At 44.6% G+C, this 20,787-nt stretch overlaps 1 protein-coding gene across 4 annotated transcripts in view; it reads left to right on the top strand.

Annotated features, from left to right (window-relative positions):
• The window catches only part of nmi (N-myc (and STAT) interactor), a 35,462-nt gene extending 15,909 nt beyond the window's left edge, over positions 1-19,553 (top strand). For all 4 annotated transcript variants that reach the window (XM_085986714.1, XM_085986715.1, XM_085986717.1 and 1 more), the window contains exons 5-10: positions 925-1,041; positions 3,342-3,516; positions 6,497-6,603; positions 7,564-7,750; positions 14,419-14,528; positions 18,923-19,553. In XM_085986714.1, the coding sequence (XP_085842840.1) occupies positions 925-1,041; positions 3,342-3,516; positions 6,497-6,603; positions 7,564-7,750; positions 14,419-14,528; positions 18,923-19,120 (894 nt within the window). In that variant the 3' untranslated portion in view covers positions 19,121-19,553. The remainder of the gene's footprint in view (positions 1-924; positions 1,042-3,341; positions 3,517-6,496; positions 6,604-7,563; positions 7,751-14,418; positions 14,529-18,922) is intronic.
• The last annotated feature ends 1,234 nt before the right edge of the window (positions 19,554-20,787 follow it).

The raw sequence follows: 20,787 nt of genomic DNA, 5'->3' as shown, positions 1-20,787 counted from the left end.
TCCGATCCCTGGTGGCCCAGGGCCTCGGGCCTCCTCCCCTTTAATAAGGGGAGCAAAGCCTGCAGTACCGCGGCGCAACGTGCCGCAGAGCGTGGCGCTGCGGCACATAGCGCCGCGAAATTCACTCGCAGCGCCCCAAGAGGGAGGCGGGGCACTTCCAGTAGCGCCCCGCCTCCCTCTTGAGTTGCTACTGGTGAATTTCGGGCACGGGGGCGCTAACTTTTTCGGGCTGCTAAAAGTAGCGACCCAGCGAAATTAGCGCCCCAGAGGGGGCGCAACCCAATTTTTCCCCCCACTAGTATTGCCTTGCAGACTTGGGATTCCTAAACTTTGGTTCTGCTCATCTGTGTCGAAGTTCTCAGGGCTTTGTAAGTAGGTGTGTTCCTATGGGGAGAGTGTGCGCACTCCATATTGGGCAAACAGAAGCTACCTGTGTAGATTTCTCAGTAAGTTGATTTGAAGGCTCTTCAATGTGGTGATGGCTTTCCATGTGTGTCGGGCAGCCAGCTAATAAAAAATGAAAAAGATCCAGCCTCTGCTTATGTGGTTTTATCCGGGTCCAGTGTGTACACTGTACAGAAATGCCGAGTGGATCCAAATCTCATATAATCAACCTTTCTTCAACATTTTCTTTAAATTTTATTGAACCTTCCTGGAGATTTAATTAGAATTGATTTTAACTTGTCAAACTAAGTACTGCAGCTTGTTGGGTCTAAATTTTGGCTGGTCCAATATACGTCTGTGATAAAAAGAAAGAACTGTATTGTTTGTCATTCGTGTTTACAGGAGATCAAATTTAAGCAATACTGGGGACCTTTAATTGCAAATGTCAAGTCTATATATCACTATTTTGTTGAGTCACTCGAAAAGAAATTTACTTGCAATTCATATATAATTATTTCAAATATGTTGTTTTTTTAATAGGTGAAGCTCTCTAATAAACAGGATGAAGGTGCAACACTGAGAGAGCAGTTGCTTCAAGTTGAAAATGAGCTCCAAAGTAGGCAAGCTCATTGTGACCGACTGCGCGCTAAGTTCAAGGTAACTGTTACCACTTGTATCATTAGGGGGGAAAGGAAAATAGCATCCTTGCTGTTCTACGAATCCTATTTTTTTTTTTAAGTAGATCTAAATACACCTTGTAGTTATCCATCTGACTGTCCGGAGCCTCAGTGGTCTGGGAATGATGTGATTATGGTTACTAGGAGCTGCCTACTCATCCCTGCAGGGTGTCTTTTCATACCATTGCAAGTGTTAGTGTACAGGGGTGAGAGAACGACCTTTTATTATGAGGGAATCTCTGTCACATCTTTATTCTCGCCCAATCTTCTTCTCCCTCTTTTGTTACCTCACTCAAACGTCTGTGATTTTTAATAGTAAGTGTTGCAGAGTATTCGATGTAACAGCCAAGCTTGAATCTGTCCTCGTCTGACATCCACACATTCTACAACAGTGGTCATTGGATCATGACCAGGAATTGGATTCATGGCTATTTTCCCCAAACCTAATCCAGGAATATTGGGGTCAACTGCATTGTCTCTTACCAATGATCTGACTGAGAACAGCTAATATTTAATACAGACAGGCGTTCAATACTGGGACCTAAGGATGAATTTGCTGAGTCATCTGGGCAGTGGACCTCTGAACTAAGAAGATGTGAAGAGGTGAAGTTGTAGCTCACTTACCATAGCAAGTAACCAGTTATGGTTCTAAAAGCATCATGGAAGGATGCTAGAAACAGTCCAGAATTGTAGAAGTCTCTGGACAGATGAAAGTGAGATTGGTCAGACAGATTAATGCAACAAACTTGTCTATGGCTCCAAACGTCTAGGGGGGAGGGGGGGGTGTCTGCTCCATCAGTGCAAAACGTGCAGCAGAGCAGATCTCCCGCCTGCTCTATCCCGAAGCCGGGGACCCCATCCCAAATACCAAGAATGTCATCATTTGCATGGCTGGGACATGCACGTCACGCCTATTATAGCACATCCCCAGCGGCCGCACTGAACCAACAACCGGAATGTCGGAGTGGTGCCGTGCCAGTCCGACAGCAGAGAGGAGCCCTGGAGAGGTCCAAAAGAAACTCCTATTCTTCATCTCTTCTGCTCTCAGTGGATCTATCGGACCGCATGGGGAAGGGACTTGATCCTCCTGGATCGATTACCTTTCCCTAGTAAAGGGGAAGGGAATTGATCCTCATGGATCGATTACCTTTCCCTAGTAAAGGGGAAGGGAATTGATCCTCATGGATCGATTACCTTTCCCTAGTAAAGGGTTGGGGACTTCTTACAGGCCTCAAAGGGACTTGCGTCAGCTCTCAGCTGACAACTGGTGTGACTTATGCTGAGGCCTCGGGAGGGAGTAAAGGGTGTAATTTTATGGAACATGTCCATTTGACATGGGCAGTGGGGGGAACGGAAAATCTGCTCACCTGCCCCCCCCCCCACTGCCATTTAAAGGGCCAGTGTAAACAGGGTGGAATCCCGTTGCCCCAAATCCTGCTCCTTGCCCATCCCATGTGGAAATAGGAAATCTGCCCTCTCCAGCTCTAAGAATTTTGGGGCCTATTTCGCTAGGGTCCTTTTCAACGGTACTTTCATCAGTTATGGCACCATTTGTGTGGAAGCCCAACAAACCATCACAAAGTTGTTGTATGCAGTCATAAATGTGTTTTTATGCGCGTTACACACTGATACATAGAAGAAGATAGGAGCAGGAGTAGGCCATTCAGCCCCTCGAGCCTGGATACTAAAATGTATCTCAAATATTAACATTTTTGTGATAAGTTGGATCCCAAAGTGGGCAGAATGGGGCGAGTATTTTTCACAGGGTATATAATACTCAACAATTTATCACAATTCGTTTGTATCTTGTGTGTGTTCTTGTGGAGTCAAACTTTTGATATTGCTGCAAATCACTTTATAAAAAGTGATACATATACTTCCTCGGGGGAGGGGGAATTTTCCAGGACATGCTGGTAGCGAAGAACCTGGGCTGGTAGCGAAGAACCTGGGCTGGTAGTGAAGAACCTTGGCTGCCAGGAACGCTTATCGGAAAATCACGGGTGCACTGCCCACTAGTTTTTGAAATGTTCTCTTGAGGGGAAAAGTTCCACAACACCAGGGCGAACTCGGAAAATTGCCCCTTGATGTCATTAGTGTTTGGTAAGTTATGGGGTACCATTCCCTCTGGGCCTATTTTCAGGCCCAGAAGGCACCTCAATGTGTACCGAAATTGGGCCTCGGACTTCACGTCAATAATTTGGGTGAGCTGCAGGGGAAATATTTTTTTTTCCCCAAACGGTTAAGACTTTCACTTTTCAAGCTAATCTTTGTTGTGTACAGATTAAGGCAGTGTTACCTGAGAAGGATATTAAGTTTACCAAGTCTGAAGGAAGTGTGCCAACAGATGAAGAGGGGGATGAGTTCCTGAAGATAAAGAGCTGCTATACCATCCTTCCTAAAGTTTCACTGCGCCTTCAGAATGGACAGGCCTTAATCACCTTTGAAGAAGAACAAGGTAATACTTAAGGTGAAAACAGAACATTCTGGAAATCCGCAGTTGTGCTGTCACTATTTCTAGCAAAATGGCGAGCACATTCTAAATGAACATGGGAGCCTTTTTTTTCAGAAGAAATGCAGATAATTTTAAAATGGGGTTGCTGCATCTTCATACACAAACTTGCTTTTCTGTGTTTCTTTGTTGCTTTGTCTTGCTGCTTATTATTATTTTTTTTGAGCCTGCCCAGTTATAATACTGTATTACACACTGGCTCCCAACATTGTCCTTTTTTTTTGGAAAATGATTTAAAACAAAACAGAACATTAAAACAGTAACAGATCCCTGTTGAAAGATGCAGCAACTTTCTTTCCCCACCCTGACTCATTGAGTCATAACGGCACAGAAGGAGGCCATTCGGCCCATCGAGTCCGTGCCGGCTCTCTGTAGAGCAATCCAGTCAGTCCCATTCCCCCACTCTATCCCCGTAGCCCTGCAAGTTTATTTCCCTCAAGTGCCTATCCAGTCTCCCCTTGAAAACATTATCTCCGCTTCCGTCGGCAGCGAGTTCCAGGTCGTCACCACTCGCTGCGTAAAAAAGTTTTTCCTCACATTCCCCCTGTATCTCTTGCCCAAAACCTTAAGTCTGTGACCCCTAGTCCTTGTACCATCAACTAGTGGGAACAGCCTTTCCCCATCTAGCCTATCCAAACCCATCATAATCTTGTACACCTCTATCAAATCATCCCTCAACCTCCTTTGCTCTAATGAAAACAAATCCAAATTCCCCAACCTGTCCTTGTAGCTAAGACCCCCCATTCCCGGAACCATTCTGGTAAATCTCCTCTGCACCCTCTCAAGGGCCTTCACATCCTTCCTAAAGTGTGGTGACCAGAACTGGATGCAATACTCCAGTTGTGGCCTAACCAGCGCTTTATAAAGGTTCAGTATAACTTCTCTACTTTTTTACTCAATACCTCTATTTATGAAGCCCAAGATCCCATATGCTTTGTTAACCACTCTCTCAATAAGTCCTGTCACCTTCAGGGACCTATGCACATTAACTCCCAGGTCTCTCTGTCCCTGCACACTCTTTAAAACTGTGCTATTAATGTATATTGCCTCTCCCTGTTCCTTCTGCCAAAATGCATCGCCTCACACTTCCCTGTATTAAATTTCATCTGCTACTTGTCTGCCCATTCTGCTAGCCTTTCTATGTCTTGTTTGGTATCATCCTCACTGTTTGCCACACCCCCAAGTTTGGTGTCATCGGCAAATTTAGAAATTCTACTCTGTATTCCAATATCCAGGTCATTTATATATCAAAAAAAGCAGTGGCCCCAGCACTGACCCTTGGGGAACACCACTGTCTACCATCCTCCAGTCTGAAAAACAGCCATTTACCACAGCTTGCTGTTTTCTGCCCTTAAGCCAATTCCTTATCCAAGCTGCCACTGACCCACCTATTCCATGAGCCTCAATTTTGTTAACCAACCTTCTATGTGGCACTTTGTCAAACGCCTTCCGAAAATCCATGTAGACAACAGCCATTGCATTCCCTTCATCAATCCTCTGTTACTTCATCAAAAAATTCAATTAGATTAGTCAAACACGATCTGCCTTTTACAAATCCGTGTTGGCTCTCCTTATTTAGCTTAAACCTCTCTAAGTGCCCGTTAATGTTTTCCTTGACTCAGGAACATGTTCCTATGTTGATCCCCAAATTAATACTTGACACTTTGCCCCCGAAAATCCACGACCCTTATGGCATACCACTGTCGTAACTTTGAAGGAGGCCCTCTGGAATGGCTAGAAACTAGGCCTGGACTTTGATGTGCCAGGTTTCAGCTTTGCATTGGAAACACCCGAGATAGCCTGTTGGGGGCACAGCCTCTGCACACCCCAATCATGGCCATCATCGAAGGGGAGAGGCAGGGCTGGGGCGGGGACTTGTTGTCAGATGTCGTGCCCAGGACCTTCTGAGTGACCCAGCATATGGTTGGTAGAAACTAACAGCACCGTCTGACAATCGTTGTGGGGACCACTGGTTCAGGGTGGGATCATGGCCTGGATCCCTGAAAAGAAAAAGCAGATTTTAAAAAAATGTTAAAATGCTTCCTCCTCCATAAAAGGGCCTGAGGGACCATGGCAGCATTCTTTCTGGAGGTGGGATGGGGGGTGCGATATTCCCCCTGCTCTGTGATCTTCGGCCATTCTTTTTGACCTCTTTAGTGTTCCCCTAATGTCAAGGGCACCCTCAAATGCTATCCAAAGTGGAAACCTTCCCTTGGCCGCAGTATGTCCCCTAGGGTCAGCAGTGAAAGTTCTTTGTGGGTATAATTCCTGGTATCACTGCCCCCTGGATTTTTGGTATCTGTGTTTTTCCCTTTTCTTGACCAACCTGTATTTTTTAAAAGCCGTCAAAATTGCTTGTGGGACGTGATCCCGGCAGTTACGTCGAGATCCTGCCTGCTCGATGTCCTCCAGCGCTGACCTCGTCAGAGTATGTTGGGTAAGAGAGAAGGCACTTTATTTTCCTGGGGCTGGCAGGTGCCCATGCAACTACAGCTGCATCTTGGGCACCTACTATCCCACGCAGCAAGGAACGTCCGCCATCTCCCCCTTCCCCAGGGGGTCCCACTTATGCCTTTTAGGATGCTGGTGCGTCTCGTGTTACTGGGCGTTCCGGCCTCCACACTTCGAGGCAGACGAAGCAGAAAGCCCTGGTGCGTGTTGGTGGCGAATATTGGGTATTTCCACACTCCAGCCCACGAATTTCCAATTTTTAATTTTAACGGGATGAAAATCGCAGGCTGCAGATGTGGAATTTCCTGACATTTGCGTGCGACAGGAGCACTGAAAGGAAAAATCTCAGCCTGTGCTTCCACCTCCCAGCACGAGTCTACCTCTCCGCTCAGACCTGACCTTTTGACTGCTGCTTTCGGCTACTCAACTGACATCTTCTCATTTAACTCCCTTTATTTTTATCTTTTTCTTGAAGTTGCTAATAAGATTCTAAAAGTACCCAAACATCAGGTAAACCTGGATCCTGGGAAAGTAGACGTGAAGGTTCATCCTGTCAGACTGGATACAGCGAGACAGTTTGAGGTAAATGCATGAAACCAATGTCAGAATACTGCGGAATGTACTGTAATGGAAGATCCCGGGCAATAAGGGGTATTGTGTGACATATTATAACTTGAGCAACATTCTGTAGTCTTAACCAGCTCAGATATAATGAACAAGATCAGAGGGACCTTGGAGTGCATGTCCACAGATCCCTGAAGGTAGCAGGACAGGTAGATAAGGTGATTAAGAAGGCATACGGAATACTTGCCTTTATTAGCCAAGGCATAGAATACAAGAGCAGGGAGGTTATGCTTGAACTGTATAAAATACTAGTTAGGCCGCAGCTAGAATACTGCGTGCAGTTCTGGTCACCACATTACAGGAAAGATGTGATTGCACTAGAGGGGGTGCGGAGGAGATTTACGAGGATGTTGCCTGGGCTGGGGAATTTTAGCTATGAGGAAAGATTGGATAGGCTGGGGTTGTTTTCTTTGGAACAGAGGAGGCTGAGGGGAGACCTAATTGAAGTGCATAAAGTTATGAGGGGCCTAGATAGAGTGAATAGGAAGGACCCTTAGCAGAAGGGTCAATAACCAGGAGGCATAGATTTAAAGTCATTGGTCGGAGGTTTAGAGGGGATTTGAGGATAATTCTTTTCACCCAGAGGGTGGTGGGGGTCTGGAACTCACTGCCTGAAAGGGTGGTAGAGGCAGAGACCCTCATCACATTTAAAAAATACTTGTAGGTTTTGGCACTTCAAGTGCATATCCAAGACTACAGACCAAGTACTGGAAAGTGGGATTAGGGTGGGTCGCTCCTTATCGGCCGGCACGGACAAGATGGGCTGAATGGCCTCCTTCTGTGCTGTAAATTTCTATGATTCTATGAAATCAATTACTTCTGACACACTCGCGTTGATTTGTCATGCGTCAGGGACAGCTACTTTACCCGGCCCTTGTCTCACAACCTAACTTGGAATATTTTTATTAACTCTTTCAGATACATATTGACATCTCCAGGAAGATGGTCAAGGTTTCCCAAATTCCTGATATTCTTTCAGAAGAACAGATGAGAGACAAGTTGGAAATAAACTTTTCAAAGCCTAGTCTAGGCGGAGGGGAGGTTGAGAAGATTAACTATGATAATTTTTCTGGAACTGCCACGGTCACATTTGTTGAGGCAGGAGGTAAGTGAAATATTTTCACTTTCACCATTGCTAGCAGTTAAATACACAAGAGGGCGGGACCTAAGGAGTTGCATAATAAAGCAGCACAGTTTACAGTTATCAGGAATACGAATGGGGAGGGGCAAAGAGAGATGCAGCACACATTTTTAGTGTAGAATTACTTGCTGTGAATGTTTTTCAATAGTTGAAAGGCTGCCAGCGTTCTGAATCCGCCCTATTTAAATCACAGGGCAGATACAAAACCCCAGCTGGCAAACTGAAGCAGCTGACTGTGAGTAGTTGCTCAGAAATCACATTGGAACATAGGAATTGTTAGACGAGAAAAGACCAAGGTCATCTAGTTCACTTTCTACCATCCTGGCATTATACAATGATAATCGAGTTGTTGACTAATCATAGCAATCAGTCTCTATCAATTAGTCTACAACAGACTCCGGAATGATACAAGGAAAACCCCAGTGGTGGAGACCTTTGGGAACCATGGGTTTAAAGTCACCTTTTTCCTCCCAAGCACATGTCATATACTGTATCCCGAAATGTTATTTTCTGTAATAAATCTATTTAATTTACATTTGAATGAATCAATACTAGATGCTCCCACCGTCTCCCTAGGGAGCTTGCTCAATAGATTGACCACTCATTCACTCACTCACTGAAATATTGTTTCCGCAGATTTGTTCAAGCGCAGGCCATGTCCTCTGGTTCAGCTGTTCTGGGCAAGGTGAAACAGCTTGTCATGGTCTACATTATCGAGTCCCTTTAATAGTTTAAAATCCAAACACAGCAATCATATCACCTCTCAACCTTCTCTTTTCCAGTGAGAACATGCCCAGCTTAACGCCTCTGATCACAAGCTTCCCAGTACTAATGTTAATTGAACAGATAAGTCGTAATTGAACCGCATGTCTCATTTTATGCATTAAGCACCGAAGGAAGATCGCAGGAATCCTGTCCTTCCCACACTTCGGTTGCCTGACTATTTTTGGTGACCCAACAATTCAAAGGCAGCATTTGAGACTGGGGACCGGGAGTCACAAGACAGGCCCCGTGTGTTAAACTGCTCTCAGCATAACAACAGTGGCAGCAACAAAAGGATACTGAAAACAGTGCCCTGCTGCCACAAGCTTTGCTCCTGCTGCATTAGTAACACAGTAACAGTTTCCAATAGGAATAGACTATTGGTTCATCTAATCAACCCATCCAACCCTGCACAAAATTACCATGATACATTTCTAAATCTAACACAGGTCCACAACCCCTTATCCGCAATTCCGAAATTCGAAAAGCTCTGAAAACCGAAAGTTTTTTCGTGGAGCGTCACTTGTGTGCACGACATGACCCGAGTGGCGCCACACATGACCCGACGCGGCCGATGCTTGACCCACGCAGGTGTGAGGCGTCAGTTGTGTCTCAGCGCTGCTACCAGTCACACGTGCGTCTGCTGCTCTCTGATATTTTTTGTGATTTTGAGTTTAATTTCACTGTAAAAATGTCAAAAAGAGCTACCGTTCTGAAATCCGAAAAATTCCGAATTCCGAAACACATCTGGTCCCAAGGGTTTGGGATAAGGGGTTATGTACCTGTAGCCTTATTTACTAACGGGAACTTAACTACTCCCCTTTGAACCTTGTCATTGTTTTTCATTTCACCACCAGAATTTGTTCCGCCTGTTTATCATATTTTTACTCTGTCCCCTTAGTTCTGGAATTAATCTATTACTTTTCACTTCCCCCAATAACTTTTTTTTAAAATAGAGAGACTAAAATTACGTACAGCACTCCAGATGTGGTCTTATTTGTTGTCTTCTGTTATTTTTCCCCTCAACGGTAAAGTTAGAAAAGTATACAGCCTTTTTTCAATTCTTACTAAGCCCTTCTTCAAACTAAAGCAAACTACTGCGGATGCTGGAAATCTGAACTATAAACAGAAAATGCTGGAAAGTTTCAGCAGGTCAGGCAGCATCTGTGGAGATAGGAACAGAGTTAATGGCCCCGATATTTAGGGAGGCGAGGAGAGTGCGGGGGAGGCCGAAGAACCCGGCAAAGCCGGAGATGCGGAGGTCCTGCTGAACTTAACAGCAGGATCTCATTATCATTTTTTTGATCAATTTCCCGCCTGACAGCCAGCCATGTTGAACGCCAGTGGCAGGAGGTCGCAGCCGGGGACCCTTGGGGACGGTCTCCAGCAATCAGGAGGAGGAAGCTCAGTGATCGGGGCTGGGGGTGGGCGGACAGGTTGGCGAGCAGGGCTGGGGGGGAAAGGTCAATGATTGGGGTGGGGGGGAAGGTAGGTGATTGGGGCAGTTGGGTAGGAGGCCACGATCGGGAAAGGGGAGCGAAGCCATGATTTGGGGGGGGGGGAAGAGAGGCCACAAAACAGGACTATGGGGAAAGAGCAGTGGGATTAATTGTGGGATTAATGGGATAGCTGTACCAAAGAGCCGGCATAAGCACAATGGGCCAAATGGCCTCCTTCTGTGCTGTATCATTCTATGATTCGATGTTGGCCGCAAGGTCGGCAATCGGGAGGTGGGGAAGAGGGACTGGCGATCGGGAGGGGGGATTGTAAGGCCTGAAGGAGAGCACTCCTGTTCCTTCTGGCCCACCAGGAGAGCTGAGAAAGGCGCTTACCTTGGGGAGTCTCTCTTTCACTGCCAGATTTCCCGACCCCTGGGAAACCCGTGCAGCAGCAGTGAATTTTAAATCGGGCTCCCAATTGCACTGGGAGAGCGCGATTTAAATATGTTGATTCAGTGTGCCAGCTCTCCATGGTGGGACACTCGGACGCCCCGATATCCGCTGCTGTAAAAAAGGAGCCGGGCGCTTGCGCAGTGTGTTGGGAACGCGTTCCCCGTATTTCAGTCTTTAACCTCTTTTGCTGCCAAATTTCTATTACAGTTTCTCTTGAATTTAACCTTTCCTGCTCCCCCAGGCAGTTTATTTTTTTACGTTCACGTAGATGTCACTGGCAACGCCAGCATTTATTGCCCATCCCTGGATTACTAGTCCAGCAACATAACCACTATGCTACTGTAGCCCCTACACAAACAAAGTACTGTGGATGCTGGATATCTGAAATAAAAACATAAAATGTTGCAAACACTCAGGAGGTCAGGCAGCATCTGTGGAGAGAGAAACAGAATTACCATTTTAAATTGATGACCTTTCATCAGAACTGGAAGTTCTGAAGGTCGGTCTTCAACCTGAAACATTGGGCTAGATTTTGTCAATGGGGGGGGGGGGGGACTGCTGGTTGTCAGGTTTCAGTCCTGCCCCCAATGACGTCCAGCCAACCCATGCTATTGTCCCTTGATTGAACTTGTTAACATAGAAACATAGAAGATAGGAGCAGGAGTAGGCCATTCGGCCCCTCGAGCCTGCTCCGCCATTCAATGAGATCATGGCTGATCATCCAAATTCAGTACCCTGTTCCTGCCTTCTCTCCATATCCCTTGATCCCTTTAGCCTTAAGAAATATATCCAACTCCTTCTTGAGTATATTTAATGAATTGGCCTCTACTGCCTTCTTTGGTAGAGAATTCCACAGGTTCACCACTCTCTGGGTGAAGAAATTCCTCCTCATCTCTGTCCTAAATGGCTTACTCCTTAGACTGTGACCCCTGGTTCTGGACTCCCTGACCATCGGGAACATCCTTCCAGCATCTAGTCTGTCTAGTCCTGTTAGAATTTTATAAGTTTCGATGAGATCCCCTCTCATTCTTCTAAACTCCAGCGAGTACAAGCCCAATCGACCCAATCTCTCCTCATACGTCATTCCTGCCATCCCAGGTATCAGCCTGGTGAATCTTCGCTGAACTCCTTCCATGGCAAGAACATCCTTCCTCAGATAAGGCGACCAAAACTGCACACAATACTCAAGATGTGGTCTCACCAAGGCCCTGTACAACTGCAGCAAGACATCCTTGTTCCTGTACTCAAACCCTCTCGCTACGAAGGCCAACATACCATTTGCCTTCTAAACCGCCTGCTGCACCTGCATGCTTACTTTCAGCAACTGGTGCACAAGGACGCCCAGGTCTCATTGCACTTCCCCTTCTCCCAATCTATTGCCATTCAGATAATAATCTGCCTTCCTGTTTTTGACACCAGAGTAGATAACATCGCATTTATCCACGTTATATTGCATCTGCCATGCTTCTGCCCAATTACCCAACCTGTCTAAATCATACTGGAGTTTCTCGGCATCCTCCTCGCAGCACACACGCCCACCCAGCTTTGTGTCGTCTGCAAACTTGGAGATATTACATCTAGTTCCCTCGTCCAGATCATTAATATATATTGTGAATAGCTGGGGTCCAAGGACCGATCCCTGTGGTACCCCACTAGTCACTGCCTGCCACTCGGAAAAAGAGCCGTTTATTCCAACTCTTTGCTTTCTGTCTGCCAACCAGTTCTCTATCCAAGTCAATACCTTGCCCCCAATCCCACGTGCCTTAATTTTACACACTAATCTCTTATGCGGGACCTTATCGAAAGCCTTTTGAAAGTCCAAATACACCACATCCACTGGTTCTCCCTTATCTATTTTACCAGTTACATCCTCAAAAAATTCCAGTAGATTAGTCAAGCACAATTTACCTTTTGTAAATCCATGTTGACTTTGTCCGATCCGGTCACTTTTTTCCAAGTGCTCTGCTGTTACATCCTTTATAATGGACTCTAGCATTTTCCCCACTACCGATGTCAGGCTTACCACCCTTTTTGAACAGTGGGGTAACATTAGCTACCTGCCAATCCATGGGTACTGTTCCTGAGTCTGTCGAATTTTGGAAGATGACCAGCAATGCATCTACTCTTTCTAGGGCCACTTCCTTAAGTACCTTTAGGATGTAGATTATCAGGCCCTGGGGATTTATCGGCCTTCAATCCCATCAATTTCCCTAACACCATTTCCCTACAAATACTGATTTCTATCAGTTCCTCCTTTTCATTAGACGCTATGTTCCCCGACATCTTTGGGAGGTTATTTGTGTCCTCCTTTGTGAAGACAGAACCAAAGCATGTATTTAATTGGTCTGCCATTTCTTTGTTCCCCATTATAAATTCCCCTGATTCTGACTGCAAGGGACCTACGCTTGACTTCACCAATTTTTTTTCTCTTCACATATCTATAAAAGCTTTTACAGTCAGTTTTTATGTTCCCTGCAAGCTTACTCTCATACTCTATTTTCCCCCTCTTAATTAATCCCTTTGTCCTCCTTTGTTGAATCCTAAACTGCTCCCAATCCTCAGGTTTACTGCTTTTTCTGGCCAATTTATATGTCCTCTCCTTGGATCTTATGCTATCCCTAATTTCCCTTGTTAGCCACGGTTGAGTCACCTTTTTTGTTTTATTTTTATGCCAAACTGGGATGAACAAATTCTGTAGTTCATCCACGCGATCTTTGAATGTTTGCCATTGTCCATCCACCGTCAACCGTTTGAGTGACATTCCCCAATCAATCCTACCCAACTCGCGCCTCATACCATCGTAGTCTCCTTTATTTAAATTCAGGACCCTAGTCTCTGCGTCAACTATTTCACTCTCCATCTTAATGAAGAATTCAATTATATTATGATCACTCCGACCCAAGGGGCCTCGCACAACAAGATTGCTATTAATCCTTTCTCATTACATAATACCCAGTCTAAGATGGCCTGATCTCCAGTTGGTTCCTCAACATTAAGCCCACCCTGTGGGCTTAGCCGGCCAATTAAGGGAAAGCCGGTGACAGAGGATGTCAGCGTATGACGTTTCATCTGTCGAAAATTTTTGACAGGTGAATTGTCAGCGTTTGATAGCTTTGAGAAGCTGTCAAACACTGACAATCTATTTTCAAAGGTGAGCCCTTGCACTGAAGACTCACCAAAACCTATTTCCTCAGCAGAAATCAGATGGCTGCTGCATCTGAGAATGCAGCAGCCATTCTGTCATCTCTGCCATTGAGATGAGGCACCTCCGGATCCCCAAGGGTTGAAGCGTGCAGGAAGAAGCAAAGGTAAGTAAACTTTTTCTAACACTACACTCACCTCTCATACTTACCTCTCCACACTTGCACCCATCACTCACCTCCACAGTGCACTTTTCGATCCCTCTCACCCCCGCAGACCCACTGCTCGCCTCGCTGACCCTGGCGAGGTTTGCAGCCATTGGGAAGGCTGCACGTGCAGGGGTAAAATGGGGCTAAGCCTCAAAACTGCCTGTTAACTGGCTCTAATCCCCTTCCCGCCTTGAGGAGACGGGTCCCTGCGCGAGTCGGGGACCCGCCTCCCAGGAAGATGGCTCGGAGGCGGGTTGGGAGCGGGTTCGATACCCGCTCCCAGTTTCTGCCATTTTCCCGGCAGTCCCGCCTCCATACTCGCCTACCCAGGGCTGGCAAAATTCCCCCCGTTAACTCTGTTTCTATCTCCACAGATGCTGTCTGACCTGCTGAGTGTTTTCATTATATTTTGTACATTAACTACCACGTCCAAAAAAATTTTTCCATCCATATAGATTTGTTGCCTATTGGAAGAGAGATGGAGGTGAATATTGGCTAGTTCTTTGTGTAGGGAGCAGTAGTAAATTCCTAAGCTAATAGTGTGGCAAGAATCAGTGTGTGGTTCTGGCCACGCTGGTATCACATGTTGATGAAGAAGAATTCCTCATACCCGTGATTTACCTTTCAGTTGCTCAGCGCATTGCAGAAATGAAGAAATACTGCATTGTCATAAATGAGGAAAAATCCATTTGGGTGGCAGTTGAGTCTGTAATGGATTATTCCTTGGAGAAGTTTCAGGTGAGCATGGTGCACATTATGTCATTTTAATGAAGAGCTTGCAAAAAAGGTTGCATTCATTGCAATGGATGGTGTGACTAATTGGAGGCAGAATGGGCCAGATCTTGCTGGAGCGGGGCATCTCCCGGCAGCCATGTTAGTTGGATCTTTCCCGCATCCTTCAGCTCGAAAAATCTTCTTGTGCTGTAACTTGCTGGCTGTGTGAGCTAATAGCCTTAGTCAATGATGGGACCATTAGTCTATCTCCTTAACAAATGAGATTTGAGGATTGAGAAAGAAACAGAGGAATGAGGGAGAAGGAGGTTGAGTTGGTGTCAAATCTCATTTGTTACACAAAGAGAAATAAAGAGAGGGAATGAAAGATTGGATTAAGAGAGAAAAAAAAAGAGACAGAAACAAAAAGTAAGAAAAAAAGACATTTTTAAAATCTCTAACAACAATTGACTACATGCTGGAATAAGATTAAACACTTCAAAAGGTACTTACGCTTTTAATTACCAGACTTGACTTTCTGTGGCGCGTTTAATGGGCAATTAATGCACAAATCCAGCAAGTTCTTAAAAATAATGGGGAGGTTAAGGGCAAGATGCTGTTTACGTGACGCAAATGTTGGAACAGTTTAGATCGACCAGCAAGTTCTGGAGATTTGCAACTCACGGTGTATCTCTGAATCCCCTGAACTTGCTGGATGATTTGCACATTAATAATGGCGTGCACCGTTAACACGCCATTCATTTTCCAGCAAGATCCGGCCCAGTGTCTTCTACTTAAATTGCAATCCTTGGCAGAACACTTGGTTGCAACTAAAACATTGATTAACCTGCGTCCCTTAACTCAAAAAGGTCCATTCTTCTGAAAAGATGTTCTTTAATTCTAAATTGATAGTTACCCAATAAAGCAAATAGGCAAGCATAGCAGATAAGCATTTTGGTTTAAATTTGGACCCCACCGCTCCCCAGCTCATTGCCCAGATACAGGTATTTGAAATCTGATATCTAAAGCTAAATTGGGTTTGTGATGAAAGAAAGCTGATAAAAGGATGCTGGGAAGGTTGAATATGGACCCATCTGGTGTGTTGGTGAAATTGAGCTCATATTCTGACTAAATTGTCAGTGCAAATGAATTTAATGGAAGGTAGAAATATATCATCATAAAAAAGTGGGTCATCTACATGCACTTCCTGTCACGGGAGTCACATTTAGTGCGTCACACTTGGCATGGGTGAACTCTTGCAAGTGATTGGCTGATATTCAAAATTGTCCCACACCAGTTCAAATTTCTTCTATTTCATTCATGTATTTGCAAACTTACTTTGTTATTTTGAAAAACTGACCTGAAGTAAAGAACAGTGGCAATCTACATATAAACATAGCGACATTTTTAAATGTAAGTTAGCTGTAAATGTAGCAATGTTGATACTTTTTAAACAATGGTGACTGTTACAATTAGGATCATTTACAGTTCACTACAGAATCAGGTTAGGCCTTATACAAACAGGCACTAAACCTGTAATGTTTACTATTTGATAGTTTATGATACACCTAGTGTAATATAGCTACTGTGTTGACATGATTCAGGCCATTTTTTAAATGCTTTCTGAAAAACTGGAGTGTAACACACCTTTAAATACATGCATTTATGGTTTATTCACCACTAATCACTACCAAAGGTTATTGCCTGACCATACAATTAAGGCATTTATGAAACCAGAATATAATCCAGTGAATAAGTGTGCCCTTCATGCATGCTTTTATCTAGGTTTAATAATATAAGGAGGCAACACATACCCCATTGTGACCTTTCGGTTTTTCTCCCTTCATGTGTGACCTAATAGAGGTCTTTAAAATTACGAAAGGCTTTGATAGAGTAGACACAGAGGCTGGAATCTTACCGGCGCTCTGAATGCAATTTTGGAGGCGGGTCTGCTGTGAAAATGGCCGTGATTGACAGCGGGGCGGAAGTCCGCTCTGAACTCGCCTCCTTGTTAATTTCCCAAGTGTTTGCAGACTTGGCACTAAGAGGTCGGTCAGGCAATTGAGAAACTTAAGAAGCTGCTTAAAGGTATTTAGCAGCATTTTACCATGTCCTAACAATTTTTCCATGTATTTTACGAGGTTCCCGGTGCTTGGGGATCACGTCAGGTAAGTGTGTTGGGTTTCCAATGACTCTCCATTGCTGTGAATAGTTGACAGCTTTTATTCCACTTTTGCAGCTATCATTTCACAGCTGTTCAATTTCCAATCTTAGAAGCTGGAGCCTTCAGGATTTGTAATACACTTTTCAGCTTTATGGAGGTTTGAAGTGTTTGGAGCAAACTCTGTATCCAGTGTCACGTCCTTGGAGCAACCTCTCACCATTACAGATCGCTTTTGTCATCTCAACTTCAGCTGCCATCTATTCCATCAGCATCAGTGCCCTTGAAAAAAATCTCACCTTGGTCCTCCGAATCCCACCACAATCAGCCCCAACATCAACATCACTGGGCACACCAGAAGCACCAACCTTCTCCGCAATCACCTGATGCTGCACAGGACACAGGGCATCAGCACCCGAGCAGATTGCTGGCCGGGTCGCCAGGGATGGCCTCACCATGGCCAGATTTACTTCACTTGACGCTGTACACTCTGGCTGCCACATAATGCGCCAGGTTGGCATCACCCCACACCAAGACCATAAAGCATCCCTACAATGCCCAAGCCAATCCTTTCACACTCATCATTGGGGGGGGGGGGGTGAACTGTTATGTCTCACCATTCATTGCAACTCACTAAGCCACTTCCAAAGGTGCACACAGATCTGTCCAAGAAGGCAAAGTGTTGAAAATAAAGATTTCAATGTTTGACAACACATTAACAGAAAATGTACATGAACATTAGCGAAAACACCCAAGTGCCTACCCTTGTGTGTTGTTAGTTGGTATGATTGCACTAAGATGAAGGTGAGTGTGAGGGGTGGCTAGTGAGATAGGGAAGTGATAATGTAGATGCAGAGGGATGGGTGGAGGTGCAAGGTAAGTTGCTGTGAGTAAGGATGTGCAGGAGTAGGGTAGGGAAGGCAGAGTGATGGGGATGTGATGAGAGGTACAGCAAGATGAGGTTGAGTGGCTTTGTAGTAACGTTTCGTGATCTACTGAGATCATTGAAAGGTTTGTGCCACTGCACCCAGGTCCTCCTGACCACATCCCTGCATGTGACCTCCTGTGCAATGTGCAACCAGGCTGTGTTGGTCTCCTGGGGAGGTCTTTTCCACCCATGGGAAGGGAAGAGAGCCTCCCTGAGTCATGGGAGAGCCTGGGTGCAGCCCTGCACTTTTGTGCTGTGATTGTCAGTGTTTGCAGCACCTCAATGCTGCAGAACACTGACTGCATAACTGTCAAAATGAATGTGGACATGGCCCCTTTAAGGAAACCGGCTGATGTCATCAGACCCGCTTCCTTTTAGTTGGTCAGGAACCTCGCAGGGCGGGCTTAACAGGCCCCATTAGGGCAAAATCATGTCTGAGGCCCGGATCAACACAACTGCGGGGTTGGGACTCGCCAAGGACGTCGCCCGCCCCGGACCCGCCAAGGTTGGTAAATCCAACTCGGAGAGTGTTTGCACTTATGGGGAAGAGCAGACTTGGAGGTCATCAATATAACATAGTCACCAAGTAATCAAATAGGGAATTCAGAAGAAACTTCTTTACCCAGAGAAAGTGGTGAAAATGTGAAACTCGCAACCACAGGGAGTAGTTGAAGCAAATAGTATAGGTGCATTTAAGGGGAAGCTAGATAAGCGTATGAGGGAAAAGGGAATAGAGGGTTATACTGATAGAGTTAGATGAGGAAAGACGGGAGGAGGCTCGAGTGGAGCATAAACGCCGGCATGGACTGGTTGGGCCAAATGGTCTGTTCCTGTGCTGTATATCCTATGTAATCCTATGTGTGAGGTTTGACAGCGAGTGTTGACAGATTACTTGACTGTGGGTGCATCATAGTTAAGCCCAATCCTGCCTTTACTCAACACCCATATATGCATACTTTCCAGTAGGAGCTCACGGAATGGCGATCGGGAGAGGGAACCCTGTCTGATTTTTCACCTCCCTATCCCAGGGATGCTATTGTTAATTGTACAATCTCTCCGTCCACCCTAGCTGAGATCAGGTAACTCAGCGCTGAACTTCGGTCAAATGTAGGAGCTTGCTGGTCCATAACTATACTACAACCACTGCATTTACCCATTATGTAATTTGGAGGATGTTTAGCTTTTATTTAACTGAAATGGTAACTAAAAATACAGAATTGATTTATAATCTGGATTTCAGTAACATTGCCATCCCTAAAGTGTTACCCAATACGTTTTTAAAAACTCAGTGTAACAACAAACTGCACTCCACTTTATTCTTTTAACTTTCAGACATTTAATGGCATTTGCAAGAGAACTGTTCTGCTATCAGACATCAAGAGCGGAATAGATGAGGAAGAATTACAGGATAAGTTTGAGATACATTTCCAGAAACCAAGCAACCATGGCGGTGAAGTTGAGAATATAAAATATGTCCCGAAGGACAATCATCTCACCGTGTACTTTGAAGAAGACACTGGAGAGCAATAATGTTCTGGTTTTCAGTAGGTAGTCTCTGAACTGTGTGGTGTTTTAAAATGCACAATTTTTTCTGTTTATTCAAGTAGCTTTTTGCTACTTATAGCAAGACATTTTCTTCACGTAGTAGCCATGATCAGAGTCTTTTTTCTGTTGATTTGATTATTCTAGAAAACAGTTGTACTATTTAGTCGTAATCTCTGTGCTACATTGATCATGCGTCTATATATTTTTACTTTAGTCGCTGATATGTTTTGCAGTGCTTATAACAGCATTCATTAGTGTGCTTTTACTTGCTGTACACTAGGATAAATAGTGGCATTTCATACCCAGACTCCTTAACCTGGGTAAAACCACTCATTGCAATATGGCATGATAAAATGGTAATGTATAAAAATAATAGCCAAAATAAAGGAATGAGAAGAACTGTTCTCATATGTCTTTACCTTGCTGTATCAGTCCTTGGGGAACAAACATAGCATGAGATTGCCCGAGAGGTTGATTGGAATTAGTTAATACTTACCACACCGTTAAAAGGGTACTTTGACTTGAAATGACCAGTTAACTTTCTGTGGCGGTTTAGTTCATATCTACTGTGCAAATACAGCAACTTCACGTCATTCAGTGCATTTCAATGGTGAGCCAGTAATCGCGATGGCGTTTTCTCGAAGCTACATAGAATGACATAGATTGGGTTTGTTTCAGTATTTTTAGTGATTAAAACATTGAACTATGAAGGACAATACTATTGATAATCAGAGGATGAAAGAATAGTCTTACTTGTTAGTTCAAGACTGTGGATTTTACCTGAGGCTTATCAGTTAAAAGCAGAGATCTGCTGTACCTCAAGCAATCTCGGGTTCCAACACTATCATTCGTTTAGTTACAATCTTCCTCTTTGGTGGGATGTAGTGAAATATTCCATTTGTAAAAAGAGAAACTTTGATTACTAAATGTACTCAAAATGATTAAGTTTTGGAAGAAATTCTTAAGAAAATATAAAATGTAAGCATGTTGACTACAGGAAACTTTCTTTTATCCGGGACCGACGTGGTGCGGGTTCATCAAAAATTCCAGATAACCAAAAGCTATAGTAAAAGATACGGAGCTGAGCGCTCCGTATAAAGCAACAAACCCTGTTGCTTAGCAACAGGTTCAGAACAATGGCCACAAGTTCCAAGCATCTCTGTAGCTTAGCAACAGCTGCAGCCATACCCTTGCACAGCAACAGATCGAGGAAGGCAAGTAATAAAACTTACCTGAACCTACTCCTGAATTTTGCCGGTTAACCGAGGTTTCCGATTATTTAGGTGCCGGTAAATCGAAAGTTTCCTGTATTATGTATTTGATATGTCCACAATGCTTGGCGATCAGCTTCCAGCATTTGCACCTAAATGAACAATATTGGCCCAGATTTGGCTGTGCAGGGAATCGAATGGCATCTGCCGTTAGTTAGACTTCCCCTTGTACGTTTTAGGTTTTTTAAATTTTTTGCGTGGCAGTTTGCTGAAAGTGCGGGCTGATAACGTCGCAGCGAGAGAAACCAGGCATTTGGGACCTGAGTGAAGAGGACAAGCAACTGTGCATTTCCTTAACCAATAACGGATAGAAGGATTGTGAAATTAACAGTGCAAGGACCGAGAAGGAAGTGTAAATTAGAGTGGGTGAACTCAATGTCA

Source organism: Somniosus microcephalus, chromosome 4, assembly GCF_052327205.1.
Source record: "Somniosus microcephalus isolate GS21.2 chromosome 4, FLI_Smic_1.0, whole genome shotgun sequence".
Taxonomy (NCBI): domain Eukaryota; kingdom Metazoa; phylum Chordata; class Chondrichthyes; order Squaliformes; family Somniosidae; genus Somniosus; species Somniosus microcephalus.
The sequence above is the reverse complement of the archived record's forward strand: the minus strand, read 5'-3'. Positions and strand labels throughout refer to the sequence as shown.